This window comes from Syzygium oleosum, unplaced genomic scaffold, assembly GCF_021117445.2.
Source record: "Syzygium oleosum isolate NSW1041296 unplaced genomic scaffold, Sole_v2.1 Sole_v2.22, whole genome shotgun sequence".
Classification (NCBI taxonomy): domain Eukaryota; kingdom Viridiplantae; phylum Streptophyta; class Magnoliopsida; order Myrtales; family Myrtaceae; genus Syzygium; species Syzygium oleosum.
Window position 1 is genome coordinate 5,876,878 of NW_026607506.1, and position 20,792 is coordinate 5,897,669.

The 20,792-nt window shown below is 42.6% G+C and overlaps 1 protein-coding gene and 1 long non-coding RNA gene across 2 annotated transcripts; both read right to left on the minus strand.

Moving 5' to 3' along the window:
* Positions 1-100: 100 nt before the first annotated feature.
* LOC115667548 (uridine kinase-like protein 3) lies at positions 101-19,647 on the minus strand. Its single transcript, XM_056321245.1, has 15 exons — positions 19,445-19,647; positions 19,266-19,290; positions 16,135-16,278; positions 15,558-15,649; positions 14,558-14,627; positions 14,135-14,253; positions 13,367-13,463; positions 2,826-2,905; positions 2,000-2,194; positions 1,771-1,854; positions 1,569-1,662; positions 1,198-1,322; positions 1,023-1,095; positions 651-733; positions 101-536 (listed from the first exon to the last, which is right to left on the minus strand). The coding sequence occupies exons 2-15, from the start codon at positions 19,276-19,278 to the stop codon at positions 360-362; spliced, it is 1,446 nt and encodes a 481-aa protein (XP_056177220.1). The 5' UTR covers positions 19,279-19,290; positions 19,445-19,647; the 3' UTR covers positions 101-359.
* On the minus strand, positions 17,394-19,232 carry LOC130140801 (uncharacterized). Its single transcript, XR_008818808.1, has 2 exons — positions 18,570-19,232; positions 17,394-17,753 (listed from the first exon to the last, which is right to left on the minus strand). It is a non-coding gene; the product is annotated as an uncharacterized LOC130140801 (long non-coding RNA).
* Positions 19,648-20,792: the final 1,145 nt, after the last annotated feature.

Here is a 20,792-nt window from a genome sequence, read left to right on the forward strand (position 1 = left end):
TCGCCGCCAAAATGACGGTCCGGATAGATTCGAGATGCTTTTGAAAATGGGTAAGTTTCTGCCCGAAGGGGACCAAAAAAAGGAACAAGAGACAAAGACGTAGTAACAGAGCTGATTTTGTGCAACTGCCTCGCTCACTCCTTGCAAGCCTTTCTATAGGAACAGAGAGGAAAATTGGGAGGTCTCTCAAAGGATTAAATAGAAATCATGAAGTCCTTGGAGACAAAATTGTTTCACAGGTGAAAAAACAAATACAAATACATCATTTATCAAGAAATTAAGCTTATCTCCCACGCAATGGGGTAACATGAATATGGGCCGCCCGACCGAACTGCGTGAGCAGCAAGCTCCGGGCTGAACTATAGTGCAGGGTCCACCTCCTGTTGGTCATCATCATCGGTGCCAAAGTATTGGTCTCCAAATTCGCCCATGCCGGGAACGACAAGGAAATCTTCGTTCAAACCGATGTCAATCTCAGACGTGACAATCTTGATTCTTGGGAAGGTTTTGCAGACCATGTGCACCCCCTGAGGTGCCTGGTAAGAGAACAAAGGGAAATGAATAGGGTTGAGAAAATGCCCTAGGTAGGTAACGGTAACACAAAGTTGAGGGTTGAATTGGCGAAGGGGGACCGGTGTTATCTAACTCACAGAGATGAGATTGAGAAATATGATGTTCGGCTCCGGAACACCCTTCTGTATAAGCAAAGAAATAGCTTGAACGGCGGAATTGCCTGCGAAGTAGAGATGGGAGAATATCGTTATTGATGTTTACCATGGAAGTCGATTGATAATACAGCGTATTCCAATGCAAGTGAAAGGATAAGGGCGAGTATTCTGGAAGGCTGACAGGTTGACTTTTATAGAACAGATGTGTAACAAATTGGCCATAGAAAATATCAAAGAGAGAGGGTTGATGGCGCGGAATAGGATCCTTGGAACTTGGATTGACAGTAAACAACGCTTGCCAATATCATAACTTCAGCAAAGTTTATAATGATTTTTCTTTGTGAAAACACGAACCTGTTCCGAGAATTGGATCCAACAACAGGACATGCCTCTCCGCAATGTCTTTTGGCAACTTCTCATATATTAGCTGGGAAACACAAATGTGAAGAAATTAAGATTCAATACATCACAAAAATTCTGAAAAAGTGCCTGAGTAAACATGTGCACGGAGAGAGAGAGAGAGAGAGACCTGCTGGCCATTGTCACCTTCCCTATGGATGAGAATCTTCCCTATTTTAATCCCTTTACAACACGCTCGGAGAGCGTTCTCCATACTTTCACCACTACCATCGACCAAAAAGACAATAAATAACTCTGTCACATAAGATACAATTGGCATGTATAATCATACCCAACTCCAAAAGAATTGCTAGACCAGCAAACTAAGTTATGTAGGAAGCACAAATACTCTTAACAGAAAAAAGTAGTTGCAAACATGTTGTCAAAAGCATCCTGCTTCATGTGATAGTGCACAAGTATCAAGTAACCCTTTGATGTATATTGCCAGAAAAGAAATGAAAAGTTACATAGCTCCAACCAATCAGGAAGTAATTGTTTGGCTAAATAAAAAAGATCTGGAAGGTATTGGCTCACCAGTTGGAGTGATAATCTGTTTCTCTGTAAATGGTAGATGCCCCAAGCCATGTTCCACCACCTAATTGAGGCACAGAAGACTCAATTTTCAGATTCAAAGAACCAAAAATCGCATTTTAAACACAAAAGTGAATAAAGCATCAAAGTCATAGAAGAAACACATGCTCACCAAACGGATCAATCTATCAGCATAAAATACAAAGTCATGCTTTGTCGTTTGAGAATCGCGTATTAGAGTATGCATACCCCGTATCTGCAAAAGACTGAAGGCGTGAGTGGATACTAGATTGTTGAAATTGTAAACGAACATGAAAGAATGAACACAAACATAGCATATTTTTGCCATTTAGAGCTCAGAAGCAAGACTTATGACCTTAAAGAATATAGAAGGTCGATACCTGAAAAGTTGTTTGGATGACATACAAATTTGGGTATATTTTACATAAGTCATGCTGACCAAGCTTCGTCCTTATATGTTGTACAATCAGATCAACAGCTACATGGTTGTCTCCTCCTCTGGGTATAATAATATCAGCATACTTCTTTGTTGGAAGAATGAAATCATCAAAAGCAGGCTTTACAAATTTTGAGTACTGCATGAAATTTGAAGATGTATTAAAAACTGATGTCAGAAACCCCGAATAACCATCCTAAACATGATGTCTTTACATGTATAAACGCGCAAAAAAATAATTGGTACTTTGAGGATGTTGGTGAGAGATTTAAATATTTGGCCGTACGGAGTCTTTAATTATACTATCAACACAGAATGTGCGTGGCAAATTATATTTTGAAAATAGCAAAATATTTACTTGTCAGTTTCCTTTTTTTGTGGCCAGCACGTCTTGTTCTACTTTAAAGAATAAGTTTTCCACTAGCAGCAGGTCTTGCAGAAGATCTATCAAGTTTTCCAGAACTTGTTCAGAACTACTGACACTTCTTATCTACCTGCTGCAGAGGGATGCTGAGGCACACAAGTTCAAGAAAATCTTTTTTATGCACCTAGCCTTGCCAACGAAGAATTCACAATGGCAATTTTTCTTTTTTTAATTATTTATGCTATTGATGAAAAATGTTTAGTCAACTTAATATGTACATGTCAAACACTAGCAGTGCACCAAGGTAACAAATTACTTGCAGAACCCTATTAACATGATAAATTGAAGAAGAAGAAGAAGGAGACGAAGAGTAAGAAGAAGAAAAAGAAAAAGGAAAAGATCTGACCTGATCAAGAACTGCACCAATATCTCTGCCCTTCTCAACAGTATCCCGTCTTATCCTCCTTGCTAGACGCACATCAGCATCTGCACTGAAATTTGCAATGTGAAATAACAGTTCAACTTAGTAACGCGAAAAAGAACAAGAAATTCTACATGCTAAAGATTACCAAAATCTTATTGGGAAAATCGTAAGAGAAAAGTTATATTGAGGAATGAGAAAGAGAGAGTCGCTTGGCAACATCAAGATGATGAGCTTGGCAACATCAAGATGAAGATTCCATCTTTTCAAGGAAATAATGATCCTGATGCGTATCTAGAATGGGAGAAACGGATGGAGATGGTATTTGATTGCCAGCGATATTCGGAGCTCAAAAAGGTAAAAATTGCAGCTGTTGAATTCACTGATTATGCTATAATTTGGTGGGATCAACTTGTGACTAGCAGGAGACGCAATGATGAAAGACTAATAGAAACGTGGGATGAGATGAAAGCAGTGATGAGGAGGCGCTTTATACCTAGTCATTACCACAGAGACTTGTTCCATAAGCTGCAAAATCTCACACAAGGTAATAGGAGTGTGGAAGAATACCATAAAGAGATGGAGATTGTTATGATCCGTGCTAATGTGGTGGAAGAACGTGAGGCCACAATGTCACGATTTTTGTGTGGTTTGAGCCGAGATATAGCAAGGGTGATAGAGCTGCAACACTACGTTGAATTGGAGGAATTAGTGGACAAAGCCATCAAAGTTGAGCGGCAATTGAAGTTGGATCGAAATTACAAGAGTGGTGGAGGTTCAAACTCGATTTGGAAGTCTAATTGGAAGAGAGACGAGAAGCCGAATTGGAAGGGAAACAATATCAAGACTAAAACTTTGAAGGAGAAGGAGAAGGATGGCAAAGTTGGTTCGAATCCGGCTTCAGGTAAAACTGAAAACCCTAACACTAAGACTCGTGATATTAAATGTTTCAAGTGTTTGGGCAGGGGTCATATGGCAAATCAGTGCCCTAATAGGAGGGTGATGATCATGACTGGACATAATGATGTTGAATCAGAAAGTGAGAAGGAGGAAGAGGATGATGACATGCCACCATTGGAGGATTGTAGTGATGTTGAGATGCCAGCAAAGGGTGAATTGATGGTGGTTAGGCGTTCTCTTAGTGTTCAAGTCAAAGAGGAGGAGCATCACCAGCAACGCGATAACTTGTTCCATACAAGATGCTTGGTGAATGGTAAGATTTGTAGCTTGATTGTTGATGGAGGTAGTTGTACAAATGTAGCAAGTTGTATCATGGTGGAGAAGTTGGGATTGAAGACTGCAAAGCATCCAAGACCATATAGATTGCAGTGGTTGAATGATAGTGATGAAGTAAAAGTATCGAAGCAAGTCCGAGTTCCATTTGAGATAGGGCGATATAAGGATGAGGTGATGTGTGATGTTATACCTATGCAAGCAGGGCATCTTTTACTTGGTAGGCCATGGCAGTATGATCGAAAGGTACATCATGACGGGTACACTAACCGATATTCATTGGTGATGAATCAGAAGACATACACATTGGTGCCAATGACACCTACTAAGGTGTATGAAGATCAATTGAAACTACAACGTGAGGCTGAGAGAGAGAGAGAGAGAGAGAAAAAGTGATAAAACTGAGGGCCTGCGTGGAAACTCTGAGACGCAAGTAAAAGGAGAGGAAGATAAGAGTAGAGTGGTAAAAACCGAGAGAAAAGGAGAGAGAAAAGAAAAGAGAGAAAAGAATTTCTATGCAAAATCGAGTGAAGTGAGGAGAGCTTTGATTCTGGATCGACCGATACTTGTACTTTTGTACAAGGAGACACTGTTTACTACTAACGAACTTGACCCAAATTTGCCAAGTTCTGTCGTGTCTTTGTTGCAGGAATTTGAAGATGTCTTTCCTGATGAGCTTCCTGGAGGTTTACCACCGATTCGAGGCATAGAGCATCAAATCGATTTGATTCCTGGTGCACCATTGCCTAACCGACCTGCATATCAAAGCAATCCTGAAGAGACAAAGGAACTTCAGCAGCAAGTTAGCGAATTACTAAAGCAAAGATATGTGAGAGAGTCTCTTAGCCCATGTGCTGTTCCTGTTTTGTTGGTGCCAAAGAAGGATGGGTCTTGGCGAATGTGTATTGATTGCCGAGCAATCAATAACATAACGGTAAAGTATCGACATCCTATTCCTAGGCTAGATGATATGTTGGATGAATTGCATGGAGCTTGCATATTTACTAAAATTGATCTGAAAAGTGGTTATCATCAAATTAGAATGAAAGAGGGGGATGAATGGAAAACTGCATTTAAGACCAAGTACGGGTTATATGAGTGGTTAGTCATGCCATTCGGTTTAACTAATGCACCTAGTACTTTCATGCGACTTATGAATCATGTTCTGCGTGCTTTTATTGGTCGATTTGTAGTTGTCTATTTTGATGATATCCTGATATATAGTCGAAGCATTGATGACCATATTGAGCATGTGCGAGCTATTTTGCAGGTTTTAAGGGCTGAGCAATTATATGCTAACCTAAAGAAGTGCTGTTTTGTAACGGACAAATTAGTATTTCTAGGCTTTGTTGTTGGTACTGATGGAATACAGGTTGATGAAGAAAAGGTGAAAGCAATCCGTGAATGGCCGACACCTAAGACAGTAGGAGAGGTGCGCAGCTTTCATGGTTTAGCCAGTTTCTATCGTAGATTTGTAAAAGATTTCAGCACCATCGCCGCACCTTTAACCGAGGTTATCAAGAAGCACATGGGTTTCACATGGGGAGAAGAGCAAGAGAGAGCATTCAATCTGTTAAAGGATAAGTTGACTAATGCTCCTTTGTTATCTTTACCGAATTTCAGTACTACTTTTGAGATAGAATGCGATGCTTCTGGTACAGGAATTGGAGCTGTGTTGATGCAAGGAGGACGTCCCATAGCGTATTTCAGTGAGAAGTTAAGCGGAGCGACATTGAATTATCCGACTTACGATAAGGAGATGTATGCTTTGGTGCGAGCTTTGGAGACTTGGCAACATTACTTGTGGCCAAAGGAGTTTGTGATGTACACCGACCACGAGACCTTAAAGTACTTGAGGAGGCAGCAAAAGTTGAACAAAAGACATTCCAAATGGATGGAGTTCATTGAGACTTTTCCATATCTAATCAAGTACAAAAAAGGTAAGGAAAATATGGTAGCCGATGCACTTTCTCGAAGGTACGCAATTCTAACTACTCTAGGAGCAAAGTGTCTAGGTTTCGAGCATATCAAAGGTTTATACGCTGACGATGATGATTTTGGAAGAGTATTTGAAGCTTGTGAGTATGCTGCGTTTGAAAAGTTTTATAGGCATGATGGATATCTCTTTCGTGAAAATAAGTTGTGTTTGCCTAGATGCTCTTTGCGCTAGTTATTAGTGCGAGAGGCACATAAGTGGTGGTTTAATGGGGCATTTTGGAATCAATAAGACTTATGAAGTGCTGCATGAACATTTTTTTTGGCCACACATGAAACGAGATGTCACACAAGTTTGCGAGAGATGTATCGCATGTAAGCAGGCTAAGTCTACGATTAAACCACATGGTTTGTATACACCTTTGTCTATCCCGATGCATCCTTGGGTTGATATCTCTATGGATTTTGTGTTAGGATTGCCTAGGTCTAAGCATGGCGAGGATTCTATTTTTGTGGTTGTTGATCGATTTTCAAAGATGGCTCATTTTATACCTTGTCATAAATCTGATAATGCATCGAATGTTGCTGAATTGTTCTTTCGTGAGGTTGTGCGTTTGCATGGCATGCCTAGGTCCATTGTTTCTGATTGAGATACTAAATTTCTAAGCTACTTTTGGAAGACATTGTGGAAGAAGTTAGGTACACAACTTTTATTCTCTACTACTTGTCATCCACAAACTGATGGTCAAACTGAAGTAGTTAATAGGACTTTAGGGACATTATTGCGTGCTATCATTAAAACGAACATTAAGTCTTGGGAAGATTGTTTACCGCATGTTGAGTTTGCTTATAATAGGAGCATGCATTCTGCTACTAAATTCACACCGTTTGAGGTTGTCTATGGTTTTAATCCTTTATCTCCGTTAGATTTAACCCCTTTGCCTGTTACTGAGCGTGTGGATTTAGATGGTGCTAAGAAAGCTGAATTTGTGAAGACTTTGCATGAGAAGACGCGGCTGAATATTGAGCTTAAGACAGAGCAGCATGCAAAGCAAGCCAACAAAGGGCGCAAGAAAGTAGTGTTTGAGCCCGGTGATTGGGTTTGGGTTCATATGCGCACAGAGCGTTTCCCCAAACAGTGACGCTCTAAATTGCTACCACGAGGGGATGGACCATTTATAGTGTTGGAAAGAGTCAATGATAATGCTTACAAGCTTGACCTTCCAGGTGAGTATGGTATTAGTGCTACTTTCAATGTTTCTGATTTGACTCTTTTTTATGCATACGCTGATTTGAGGACAAATCCTTTGCACGGGGGAGGGAATGATGTGGACATCGAACCCTATCGAGGAGAAGGTGCTAGGGACCCGTTGTTCTATCCGCTAGACCCGATCACTCGAGCGAGAGCGAAGGAATTCAAACAAGCTGTCGGCATCATGGTTCAAGATATTTGGAATGGAGACAATCTGGATTCGAAACTTGAAGATTCTGAAGCTCCTTGGCGCAACATGATTACTCTTGGTCCAGCGAATTCCGAAGGAGCTTAGAATTGACAAACTCCGAATTGGCTCAAATTTGGATGGACGCTTGGAAACGGGCCGCTGATCAATACACACTACTTTAGTAGTGAGTGATGACGTTTTTTAGCGATTTGGAGTCGTTTAGATGAACTTTTAGGCCTTTTTCCATTTTTGGACGAATTTTTAGTAATTAAGGTTATTTTTGTAATTTTAATCCTAGTAGGATTAGGATTAGGGTTAGCACCCTATATAAGGTTGCTTATAGATTTCTAAGGGGAGGCAAAAATTTATATAGAGAAGTTTTCTTCTTGAGTTCTCTTGAGGACTAAATCTTATCAAGGTTCCCTTGTGGCGATCGAATTCAACTTATCGAGCAAGATCGCAAATTCTCTTGTTCGTGGCGTTATAGCGTGGATTGGTTAACACAGGTTCATCAACAGGTCGCGTTCATACCGAGATTACCAATCACAGGTTCGATTGGGGGTCGAGGTCAGCAATTCGTAACTCACAGATCTTCGTAGAACGATCATCTTCCGCACAAATTCATATCACAATACCATTAAATAATCAAATTGATTTCATAGGGATTTCAAATAATTAAACCTTCAGCACCCAAATACACCAATTTCCACATTTGAACTGAATGTTCTGAGCACAACAGAATAGTAACTTGTTCAGGTTTAATATGCCCAGTGCTCCTTAAGGCTTAACTTGCATGTTATAGATTGACAATCTGTAAAAAATCTTTCAGTGAAATTTACAAATAAAACAAACACACAAGCTATGGGATAACATTCATTCTTAGAGCCTATTGGATAACCTCACTCTGTGCTGAAAATCAAAACACTCAGAAGTAAATAGGACTAGGCTTGTCTAATAATATTAACTAGTTTTGACTTAAAACATCAAATTAAGTCAAAAATTCACTAATAAGTTAAGTAAAGAAGGGTTAATTAATTCCATCAATGAGAGGGATCTAATTGAACCTAGGATATTACAATTACAGGTGATAAAACTTACTAATATTATCCACAAGATTTGGCGAGAGATGAATGAATTGCATATTAATTCTTCCACTATTATCGAATAACTTTTTCTTTATACTTTTAACATTTAAGAATGTCAATGTTAGTATATTGATATTCGACCGAAAAACTTAAGCTATTGGTTGTAAGGACTAGATGAATGTAAGGTGTCACGCCCCGTACCCCACGAAGCATGAGCATCCCGCTTATAGGTCGAAATAGAAGTGCGACGCTCCCAGGTTACGTCACCGACCCGAACCCAAATCAGAGAAAACACGCCTCATGCGGAAACGACGTATATATAATAAATATATATATACACCCAGACAATTTAAAAGCAACCATGAGAGGCAGGAGATAACAAATTATGATCGATTAAACCCCCATATACATTATCCATCTATAAACAAAAAGGTACATCAAAAGGCCACGAACAAAAAGGGATCGGTGACCTATGGGTGTCAAACTAACTACCGGAGGGGTACGGTCAAAAAGTGTCGGCCCTCAATCCTATACTGATATCTAACCTACGGTACCCAGTCAGGATCAGAACCCGACGACTCCGAAGAACTCTCGAATCGCTCTTGATCCTCCTCAGAACTCATGGCCTCCAACTCTGTCTCTGGCTCAGGGTCTTGCTCCTCGTACTCGTCTATGTCCATAGGCTCAGGGGCTTCTGCGTCCACCTGCTCTGGAGCTGGATCGACTACCTCCGGCTCAAAGGCTAATCCACCAAGCTCCTCGTGCTCTTCCTCTTCTTCCACAATCTCATACTCAACCTCAGAATCAGGATTGCCCTCCATATCAACATCTACTACATCACCGTCTGGACACTGAATATCTAGCTGACCCTCTCCCACAAACGGGACGTCGGCGGACCTGATGGGACCGAATTCTTCTCCAAAACGATCCCGGAAACACCAGGCTAGGTACTCGTGAGTCTCAAGGTGAGCTAAGCCTACGTCTACCCATACTAAAGCATAGTGTCTATAGTACTTCTCCCCGTTCCCCACGGGGTACACGGTCAGCGTACGCTCTATATGGTGGGGAATCCCAAAGCGTAACGGTGCATCGTCGAAGTTCATGGCTGGAGATCTGAAAAGTCGGTTTTACCACAACCGTGAGAACAACTCAGCAAGTAAAAACCACTAATCCTAAACTAGGCTAATGTGCACCTCCAGAGGGTAAATAAAACACATAAATAGATGAACCAGTATAACAATCAATATAAGTTCACTCGGGCCCACAGCCCAATTCACTACTCTGCCCTGCAGGTTAGACTTTTAATATCCTTATAAAACATATTCAATCAAATCGACCCAAAGGCCATGACCCTAAGGCCAACAACAGTTAAACCGACCCGAAGGCCACGACCCGAAGGCCACAATTTCTCCCGACCCGAAGGCCACAATTGAATATAACTCAAGCATGTACATCGTTTCACTCAATTTCAACCAATCACAACTTGATATACAAAACATATGTTCGGGAATTCAAGCCAAATCCTGATATCAAATTTATCAAGCATAATTATGATCAAATTAGACTTATGCCACTCATTCCCGGCATTCCCAAACAATTTCATTCTAGTTCAAGAACTCCACATTTTATCCGCGCAATCCTTTCCAAGGTAATTCAATGCGCCTAAGGCCCGCCTTGGGCACTTTGGTCTCGATAACCATTCTCACCAATTCGGGTCGTTCAATAGGATTATACAAGTCCTAATCAACCCCTAAAATGTCTAAGTTCTTGTCATCAAATAATCATCCAATAAATACTCAACTTGGACAATTTGCACAAATTCGGTACTGAATGAACAGTACCAGGGGAGGACACATTTTGTCCACTAAACCACAATTAAACACCCTCATTAGGCTCTAGTCTCAAATCCTAATCACCCAACAATCAAATATACTTAATTAAGCCTCAATTAAGCCTAATTAGTCCCCAAAATGTCCAATTCAAAGTCCTTAGCAATTGAACCCAATTAGTGAAACACTTAGGCAAATTACACAATTTCGGTACTGTATGAACAGTACCAGGACAGAACATCAATTAGGCCATAATCAACCTCTAACTCACTTCATTAGGCACTAATTAGGTCCCCTAATCACCCCACACAACATTAGACATGAGTAGACCATGATTAAGCCTAATCAACCCCCTAATTACCCTCTAAAATGCACAAATAAACTAATTAAGGGTTTAGGGGTTTATACTCGCCTAAAATCGATTCGAGGCGACGGGAGCGGGCAGTCGATTACCGACATGCGGTGAGAATCGACGGCGGCGCTCCGGGGGCAAGCCGGCGGTCACGGCGGCGCCGGCGTGGCTCACGGCCACACACACAACCGAAACAGGGGAGCTGCTGGGCGTACGGGCTGAGGATGGTGGAGAGAGACGGTGAGGGCGAGGTGGTCGACGAGGGCGGCGCACGGCGGTGGACGGCGGCGCGGTGCCGGCGAGGTGAAGACCGGCGGTGTTTCTCTCTCTCTCGCCTGGAACAGCTGCTGTGGGGCGGACGATTCAGAGGGTGGGGCTGGTCGACGGAGGCTTGGGCGGTGCCAGGGGGTGCTGTGCGGCGGCCTGAGGTCAGCAGCTCCGGCGGCTCGGCTGTTCCGGCGTGAACAGTGGCCGGCGGAGCATAAGGGCAGAGGAACGACGTGAAGAGGACGATCGTGAGGGCTGCTCGGGAGAGAGAACGTGAGCTGAGAGAGACTGAGGAGAGAGAAGAAGCAGGTCAAATGTGGTCAAACTTGGGTGAGTGGAGTCCATGTGTCAACAATCCAAGGGTTTGGACAATTTGCCCTTTAATCCAATGGTCTAAGCTCATTCTCCTCCAATAATGCAAGGGTGAGATGGTCAAATGCCCCTAACCAAGGTTGACCAGGTCTGGTTTGGTCTACTTAACCTTAGTTAGTCCCCAAAATTTACCCAAAATTCGGAATAAATTAAAATGGCTTAGGGGCATTTTCGTAATTTTCCGATCCCGGACCGAAATTTCAATTTTTGTCCATACCGGTCCTATATGTTCATGGGAGACATAATACGGTGTCGGATTCGCGAAATCCACTTTCTAAGCCTTCGAAAATCGCCTGCGAAGTCCCGGAAATAAAATAATATTATTTTTCTAATTTTTGCCGAAATTCCCGTTTTTGTCCAAAACCACTCTAAATGTACGTGGCCACTCCAAAATGACCTTGGCCGTGAAAAATAACCTCAAACGGCCTCCGAATCCAGCCCCGGTGCCCACGGGGGCAAAACCGTAATTTTCCCCAATTTTTGTCGAAATTCCTATTTTCAGCCGTTCTTGTCCCAAACTTACTTGGCCACTATAAAATGACGTCCGTCCTACCAAATAGTCGTAATTACCCTTGAAATTTTGATATCGAAGTTCGGCTCAATATCGCGATCAAAATAGCTCGTTTTGAAATCTTAGGATCTCTCACTAACGGGTGGCTATTTAGGTGTTACGCGTATCGACCTAAAACTGTCCGAGTCTCGATAGTCTCAAATCTCGAGAGAAGGTAAGAGATTATCACTAGTACCGGGGGTCGCGATCGTTCGGATAAAATTTGGGATTTGTTTGTTAGGCGTACTTTCGGTCGTGCGGAATCACCCGCAATCCAATCGTACGTTACTAACTATATCAAATCCGTTATCTTCCTAAGATCGGCCCATATTGGCTCAAGATATTCCCTCGACGTTTCTCGAAATCAGTGTCCAATCGCGATCGGTTTCTCGGTCCACGTACCTGTTCCTATTTAGCCTTTCCCATTTGGTTAGTATCCCGCGATTGATCAAGTCCGGGCGAGACTCACTAAAATCACACGAGAATTAATATACGCTTTATTGGTCCCGATAACGGGTCAAAATTCAGGATGTTACATAAGGTACATTGAAACTCCATGGACAAGAAAATTGTAGTATTTTAACACCCCTTCTCACGTGCAAACCGAATTAGAAAGACACGCGGAATTGGCAAATGGGGAGCCACATGCAAAACAAACTCGGGGCAAAACTTGGCTATGATATTATGTAAGAATGACCACCCACGATGAGGGATACTTTAAAAGTTGACACTTTTCTACTTATTATCTATTTTATTAAAGGAGCCCTTAGTAGGGGTGTGCAAAGAAACCGAAAACCGCCCGAAACCGGACTAGACCAGCCCGGAACCGGTGGTTCCCATGAAGACCGGTCCGATTCCCGGTTCTAATTTACTAGAACGGTGAGTACCAGTCCAGTTCTCGGTATTAGGCGTAGAACCGCCCACCCAGACCGGACCGGTAATATATATACATATATATATATAATTTTTAAGAAAAATTTCATCCAAAAGAAAAAAGAAAACATTTTTAGAAAAGTGAAAATCATAAAATCGCTAATTTGAAGCTCGACACTCAACTCCCATTAACTCACGACCGCGCCTCAAGCTGTTTATCGCCTCCCTCTCTCACTCTCGATCACCTCCATTTGCGTGAAGCTTGGTGGGGCCGGTTCCATGGACCCACCTGGGAACCGAGTGGGTCCATGGAACCGGCCCCACCAAGCTTCACGCAAATGGAGGTGATCGAGAGTGAGAAAGCCGGTTCCCGGATGGGTCCATGGAACCAACGGGCGGATCCCGGTTCCAATTTCTCGGAACTGGTCCTTAGTGGGTGGTTCTCGGTTCCATGTCGGGAACCGCCCGCACGGACCATGCTCACCCCTAGCCCTTAGGACATAACAACGAGATCACTTTAATGGAAATATTGTACGATTCAAATTTAGTGAAACGTGAGCTTCTGGTTATAAAGAGGAAGAAACAAACCTGTATCAACAAATATCTTCATATTCATCAACTCCCAAACACGAGGATCATTGAAAACTAGTATACCTTCCAAAATTATAACGTCAGAAGGATTGACCTGCATGTAGGGTGAAAACAATGATGGAAACAAACTATCTTAATTTGAAAGGATCGTATGATTGAAATTACAATTCTTCTTAAACTGGGAAAGATAAGTTTGTAGAGAGTAAAAGTACATGTCCTTTATTTTAAATAGAAAAGACAGACAAAGGAACATGCTAGAGGGCACTTGACCTAATTGCAAAGTTTCCCATAAGAGAGAAAGTTAACATGCCAAAAGAAATCTCAAGACATAGCAGGCACATGAATTCACCAAGAAAATCGGAACATGCCAAGACACTTCAGCTTCATCATTTGGTTGTACTTGGACTTGTTTCCATCAAAAAGCAAATTTATGAAGGACAAATGGAAACTCACATAAACATTTCCAATGCCCAGCTCTGAATATCTTTCTGTGAAACATACCAGTTACTTCATGAGATAGCATTTTCAACATGGAAGACCATGCACTTTGATATGGGAGACTGACGCTAGACGTGCTTTTGTGATGTTAGAATGCATGTAAATAGAGGTAAAAAAATAACCAAGGTAGTCAAAATTTGAATGCATCGGCCCAAAAGGAGTTGTATCGTATGCCTTGTGTGTTTCGAGGTCAAAATTAATCACCCATCTAAGAAAGTAATATGCTAACAGCATGTCTTTCAAACTCCATGAATGAGAAAACCGTACCCTTCTTGCTGGAAACACGTTGTTCTTGTAGCTCTTGAAGTCATAATTTGGGATATCTACTGCTTGCCCATGCCTCAACTTGTCCATAGAAGATAGCAATTGTTCAGTGTCAAAAGCATCTGAAAATAGACGGTATATAGCTTTAAATAGAAATATTAACATCATCCTGCTATCAACAACTATCATGGCTGTACCACAGTTTCAAGACTAGCGCCTCTCTCCCATCATTAAGTTTAAAACCCCACTAGTTATTCACAAATAAGGATCACAATAGCAAAATGAATAAATAAAGTTTACAATCGCAGTTGTTATAAGCAAATAAGGATCTGGATAGCAAGATAATTGTTAATAAAGTGCTGGGATATAGATGATATGATGGATCCCGCATATGTGATGTATATAACACATTAAAAGCATTTTCACCTGGATGGTCAAAGTTGTACTCATAGACTCGCGTAAGTTCCTCTTCACTTAGGTTATGATAGAAATAATCCTGCCACGTCATATATTGATATGTTTACTCAGAAAAACTTATTGGCCAATTAATTTATATCTATAAAGTCACGCAACGCGAAGGTGATCAGGTATATTCTTTCAGCAGCAAATAGTAAGAGAAATTATGACAGTAATGTAACCTACACCAAATCAAGCTCACAAGTCTGGTATTGCAAAACCGAGGGGTATAAGATAATGACAACTAAAAAGTCTTAAAAGAAATGTTAGAAACCAGATCACAAGGAAAAAAAAATTAGTGGCAACTAGATGGAGAACTCAAGGATTCTGGTAACCCATTTAATAGGTCCAAATAAAACGTAACTTCATTGGCATATGTTTTGTGTTTTTGATATGACGATCTTCAGTACTATATCTTTCGACAATTTGAAACACAAGTTTCCAGAGAAAGCGTCAAGATAGTGCCAGCCCCGGTATTGTATAAATATACCTTACAATTCAAACGGGTCTCCCTTTAGTGTAAAAGACAAGTGAGGACCTCATCACTCATCTTCTATTGACTACAAGTACTACTAAATGAAAATCTTCTATCAATAAAGAAGATGCCTTGCTTCCTCTTTAATTGTATTATCAAGTTCCAAAGAAATGAAATTACTAATTAGAGTTTTAGAAATGGAGACAATTTAATATGATGAGTTTTCGTTAAAAAACAAACAAGGTCAAATAGAAAGTAATGATTCAGTTGAAAAGAGAAAAAAGGAAAGTGGAAGAAAGCAGAGTCAGCAAGTTGGAATAGCATCTCAAACAGAGAAGAAATAATATTACATAGCTTCATATTCATGCAGAATGAAGAGAATTCCCTATCTTCACACTAGTTATTTCTACAAAACAATCCCATGTTCGATGTCAGAAGGCAATACAAGTGTCACAGTCCTCATACTTAACCACAAAACGAACTAAAAAGAAATACCTGATTAACAAGAACAACACGTTGATCATGAAGCTGCTGAATGATCATGTCACAAACTGTAGTTTTTCCAGCTGCAGCCCCTCCAGCAACTCCTGCAAGTTGAATATTTAAGAGCTACTGAGCTCTTGCCCTCAATGCCAAAAAGTCTAGCAGAAGATGCAGGAACAACAGTGATCCACTAGCGTGATTGTTTTAGAAATAGAAACAGTAATTTGCAATGTGGACATTCTAAAACTGAGACCTTTGCAATGTGGGAGTTGATTACATAAATGCCTACTTTGACTTTTAACTTCACAACATGTCGACACTCATAGATAGCAAGAAGTGCAGAAACCATGATATCAAGGTCATGGACCAGAAGAGGATGTAATACAGCAAGTGTTACTTGAAAATTTCAACGGAAAATATTCTCTCAGCTTTCGTGTCAGGAATGACCCTTTATTATTTGAGTAAGGGGAAATATTAAACATGCCATTGCATTTAACTGATATCATTCCATTAAAACACTTTTCATAACTACTCCATAAGGATGCATTAAAATAATATGCAAGGCTCAGACCCAAGTAGACGTGCGCACCAATCACAAATGGCTGCATGTGCATGTTTTCAGACTCAGCCATAGAGGTCGACGGATGCTCCACTGCATGTCTGGCCTGCAACACATCGATGTGAAATCCGGAAAAGTGGGCACCTGATGAGGCCTCTATCATGTCCACAACCGATGGGAAATAGGGGTGTCAATGGGTCGGGTCGGGCTTTCTTGATACCCGACCCGACCCGAAACCTACAGGATCATGCTTGACCCGCCCAGACCCACCCAAGACCCTGTTCACCGTACACCCCAAGGCCCGGGTCGGGTCGGGCCGGGTTTCGGGTTTTTTTTTTTTTCGCTTTCGCGCATATAGTAACATCAAAAGGCAGAAGACAACTCTCATAAAGAAAAATTTCTACATAGAGTAATCACCATCACGGAGAGACATGGTTCACGATGCTTGGGTCGTATTATTACAAGTCTATCTTAATATCAGTACACATGCTAAACAATTGATACACTTCCAGCTCCCGATTGAATAATGCAAGTTGTTCTTTGATGTTATCAAAAGACAGAAGCTCATGTGAAATATCCAGCTCAAGGAAGCGTTTTGCCTCTCAATAATCACCATCCACCACTCCCGTCTTCAAGAAAAACACCATTAGAACATAAACATAACTCTTTTCGCTCTGAAAACTGACATTTCTATCTTCAATGCTGCTCCATCAAGTGTCCTTTCTCCATCTGGGTAGGAGAAAAGCACCAAGTTAGGCAAGGATAATGCTTTCAACAAGCTAGACAATGGAAGAGACGGGAAGAGGGGGCTACTCAAGCGTGTGACAACATTAATCGTCTGAAGATAATAAAATTTTAGACAAGCTTAAGATCATTAAAACAGCCAAAAAGAACAAAATAATCAACACATAATAAAATTTTAGACAAATTCATGCATCTGAACATAAGAGGCACACTGATACAATGGATAGTAAGGACGACATGCTAGAACCATGAAAGTAGAACATGAAGTGCATATTTAAGACAGATCAAACCAGAAGCAGCACATGCATAATTGACTAAGTTTAATTTTGCAAGCAAACATAAGAAGGCCCCCTAAATGAAGACATATACAGGAACTATATACAGGAACTCAGAATACATCTAAGTGGGAGCTAATATTGAATTCGCACTTATATCCTTATCCAAGATGCACACATGAACAAGATTCTTTTTACTTTGAAAAACATTTATGCTGCACATGGTTTAGAAAATCAATTATTTCAAGAATGGTTAAAAAGTCAGGCCAATGATGAAAGAAAAACTGTGTGCATTAACAGCTGGCGGGTCCTTTAGGTCATTCAATGCCACATTTATTAGCATCAAGAAAGACCAAATTTGTGCATAAATGACGGGCTCGACATGAAAATACTCCTGTGTCTAGAGAAAGAAGGATAGGCAAGATAATAACAACTCATACCGAAAGTGACACTGACACATTCAGTGGTGCTAGAATAGGGTGAAACTGATTGCTTTCACAATTAGCATTGCCTAGGCATTGATTGTCTCCAGCATTGTCCCTGATCATCAAACTCGAAGCACCATTGGGGGAGTTGCAGTAGATTTCTAAACCCGCGATCTCTACAACTTTGTGGACTTGGCCTTTTGTGCTAGGCAAAGGAGAAAAGAGAACTTCAGGTTTCTCACTAAGACAAAAATCAATCAAACGAGCACCATAAAGCTGTAAAAGAAAGTAAGAGAAAGAAGTAAATCTAATAATTTCATTATATGGAAGACATTCTCTTCAAGCTGATGATTCTGCAATCCGCAAGAGATAAGGTAAAATCAAGACCAAACATTGCTCCATAACTTCCCCAAACAGTAAACTTCTTGAACCCAGTGGCATGCATGATGTATATAGTAACAATGGCGACAGCATCACCTCACGTTATATTGATGGCTAGTGGACACAAAGAAAGAACCATATTTTCAGAATCGTCATATCCTTCAGATAAAGGGTACAGAAAAGGCTACTATTTTGAAGGGAAAGTCCCTGCAATCTAGAATCACAAACTAATTAAAGATGAATACATTTTACTCATCTCTTCCCACCTCCAGTTTTTAAGATGATTCCAAGGAACTTTCTCGCTTTCGTTCTTTCAACGACCTAACACAGATGAAGATATTGCAACCGGCATACCGGGGGCAATAACAACAAAAGTTCTCACTTAATTACTAATCATATTGCACCACTCATACCACTTCCACAACAGAAATTGCATAAAGCTGAGCAAACTGCAACCGCTCCAACTCCTCCAGACATGACAGAAATCCCCACCGCACAATTCTATCAAACGAAATCGACCCACAAAAGTCACACCCGTTAACAACCACAGCTAGTTCGCGACAGCGCAATACAGCGACTCCATGGAAATTCGTCTTCCAGAGAAAGGGAAAGGGACAAAGAGAGAGAGAGAGGGTGTAACCTGGACTTCTTGGAGAGGAGCTTGTTCTCGTTGATCTTGCGGCCGCCGCCCTCGGTGGTGTTGCTGGCTCCGTCCTTCCACTTGTCCGGCACTATCACCTGAACCCAAAATTCAGACACCCAATCAGAGACACCCAACACACACGAAATCCGCAGAACGCGATTGATATCACGCTCCGCAGCTACTTTGTACAAGCAATTCGTTCCCTTCGCCAGAGCGCGAACGGAAGGGCGGGATCTCGCGAGCGCAAGCAATCACGGAGCAAAAGGGAGCAGATCGAGGACGCTAGGGCAAGCGGAGCGAAAAGGACAACAACAGAGGCGAACCCTAACAGAGGCGTTGCAAAGCTAGAGAGAGAGAGAGAGAGAGACCGACCTCGAGCGATGGCGACGGCGACGAGCGAAGGATGCAGAGAGATGATCGACGGGGGTAGAGACGAGAGCAGACGAGGCGAGGCGAGGCGAGAGAGCGTCCGACGGCGATGGCGATTGGCAACTGAGAGTCTGAGAGAGGGAGATGGGCCGGCCCAGAGTGTTAATAAGTCGGCCTGACCCTACCCAACCCTAATGAAATCCCAAATTTTAGGGCCATATTCAAAGAAAATTAAGGCCCGACCCCAAAATACCCCAAATTTTAAGGCCGGACCGGGTCGGCGCGGATCGGGCCGGGCCGGCCCAGGTTTTATTGACACCCCTAATGGGGAATCCATGTACGGAAAGAACTGGAGTGAAAAATTGAAATTTCAGACTCATGAGTATGGATATCAAAACAGCTCTGCTAATTTCAGCTCTGCTCAGTCACTAGTTATCCTGCTTCTCCCTTCTCATATACGACAGAATCAAAAACCATCGAAGCTGGTAGCTTCCATCACTAACCTTTTCAGGATCGCATCAAGCAACTGTAGTTTGCACTAAAGTCACCGTGGACACATTAATAAACGAGCACCGATCCCCGAATACTTCTTTTAACAGAGTACCAACTTCCATTATAATACGCCTACCCCATTACGATCAACACAGGTCAAACGAAAACAGTACCACAGTCACACCAAGAGGCGACGCGCTATCTCAGGAAGCCTACCACACTACCGACATCACAGTCTCAGATGTGAAGCGGGCTTCGTATAGGCTACGGAACAAATCAAACAAATCCGCCTCTGCCGCCGCCGCCGCCGCGCTATTCGCGTCCGCATTCGATCAACCACGCTTCTCAGCTTGAGCGAAAAAAGAAGCTCGCGACGTCCTCCAATGCCGATCGCGCGACCACCGCGAAATCGCCATCGGGGAACCGCGATCGGGGAAACCGAATCGCCAAAACCCACGGCGAAGGAACCGAGAATCGAGCTCACCTGGCCGCGAAGAGAAGGGGTGGAGATCGACGGCGAGCGATCGGGATGGGGACGCGGAGGAATGCCGATTTCCTCAACGCATCCGATCAGCTCCGATCAAGTCCTTCCACACACGCGCTGAGCGGTAGATATTTTTCTCCGGGATTTTTTCCGGCGATGCTTCCCCTCTGCTTTCCTCGATTTGTCTCCGAGCTGTGTCGAGCGCGAGTGCCCCCCCGATGCAGACGATGCGGATTTTATAGCGGCGAGGGCCGCCCTCGCCAGATCCGGCGAACCGGCGTCGGGCGGCCCTACCTCGCACGCCCAGCCCAGGCGAGGGCGGCCCTCGCCCAACGCCGGCGAGGGAAACCCAGAGTTGGCCCTCGCCTGGGATGGGCGGGCGAGGGCCGTCTAACGCCGGCTCGTCGGATCTGGCGAGGGTCGCCCTCGCGCTCCCAGCCCAGGCGAGGGCGGCCCTCGCCGGCATCGGGCGACCCTCACCCGACCCCCGCCGGCATCGGGTGGCCCTCGCCCGACGCTGGCAAGGGCGGCCTCCGCCTAAGGCCAGCCACCTCCGCCGACGCCGCTATGGCCGGCGGAGGGAAACCAAAAAAAAAAAAAGAAGAAGAGGAAAAGGAAAAGGAAAAGGTAAAGAGAAAAATAAATAAATAAATAAAAGACGAAATTGCCCTTATTTCGATCGTCGGAACAGTAATGTGCTCGCCGGCCGGTGAGTATGTGACCAACCGGCAAACACAGGCCCTTATTTGAGACTAAATGGGTACTTCGGATTCCTATTTGAGATTAATTGGGCATTTCAGGTCATTATTTGAAACTTTGGATCTTTTTTGAGAAAATGACCTCATTTTGGGTATTAAATGGAAATTTTCCCTTAA

Bases quoted from the DNA above. Each gene is read 5' to 3' on its own strand.
- LOC115667548 (XM_056321245.1), bottom strand. The intron at 2,906-13,366 runs GTTTGTTTCTTC...ATTTCAGTGCAG, and splicing joins GAAGATATTTGTTGATACAG to ATGCTGATGTGCGTCTAGCA. The intron at 1,323-1,568 runs GCCAAACAATTA...CTTATGTGACAG, and splicing joins TTCCAGATCTTTTTTATTTA to AGTTATTTATTGTCTTTTTG.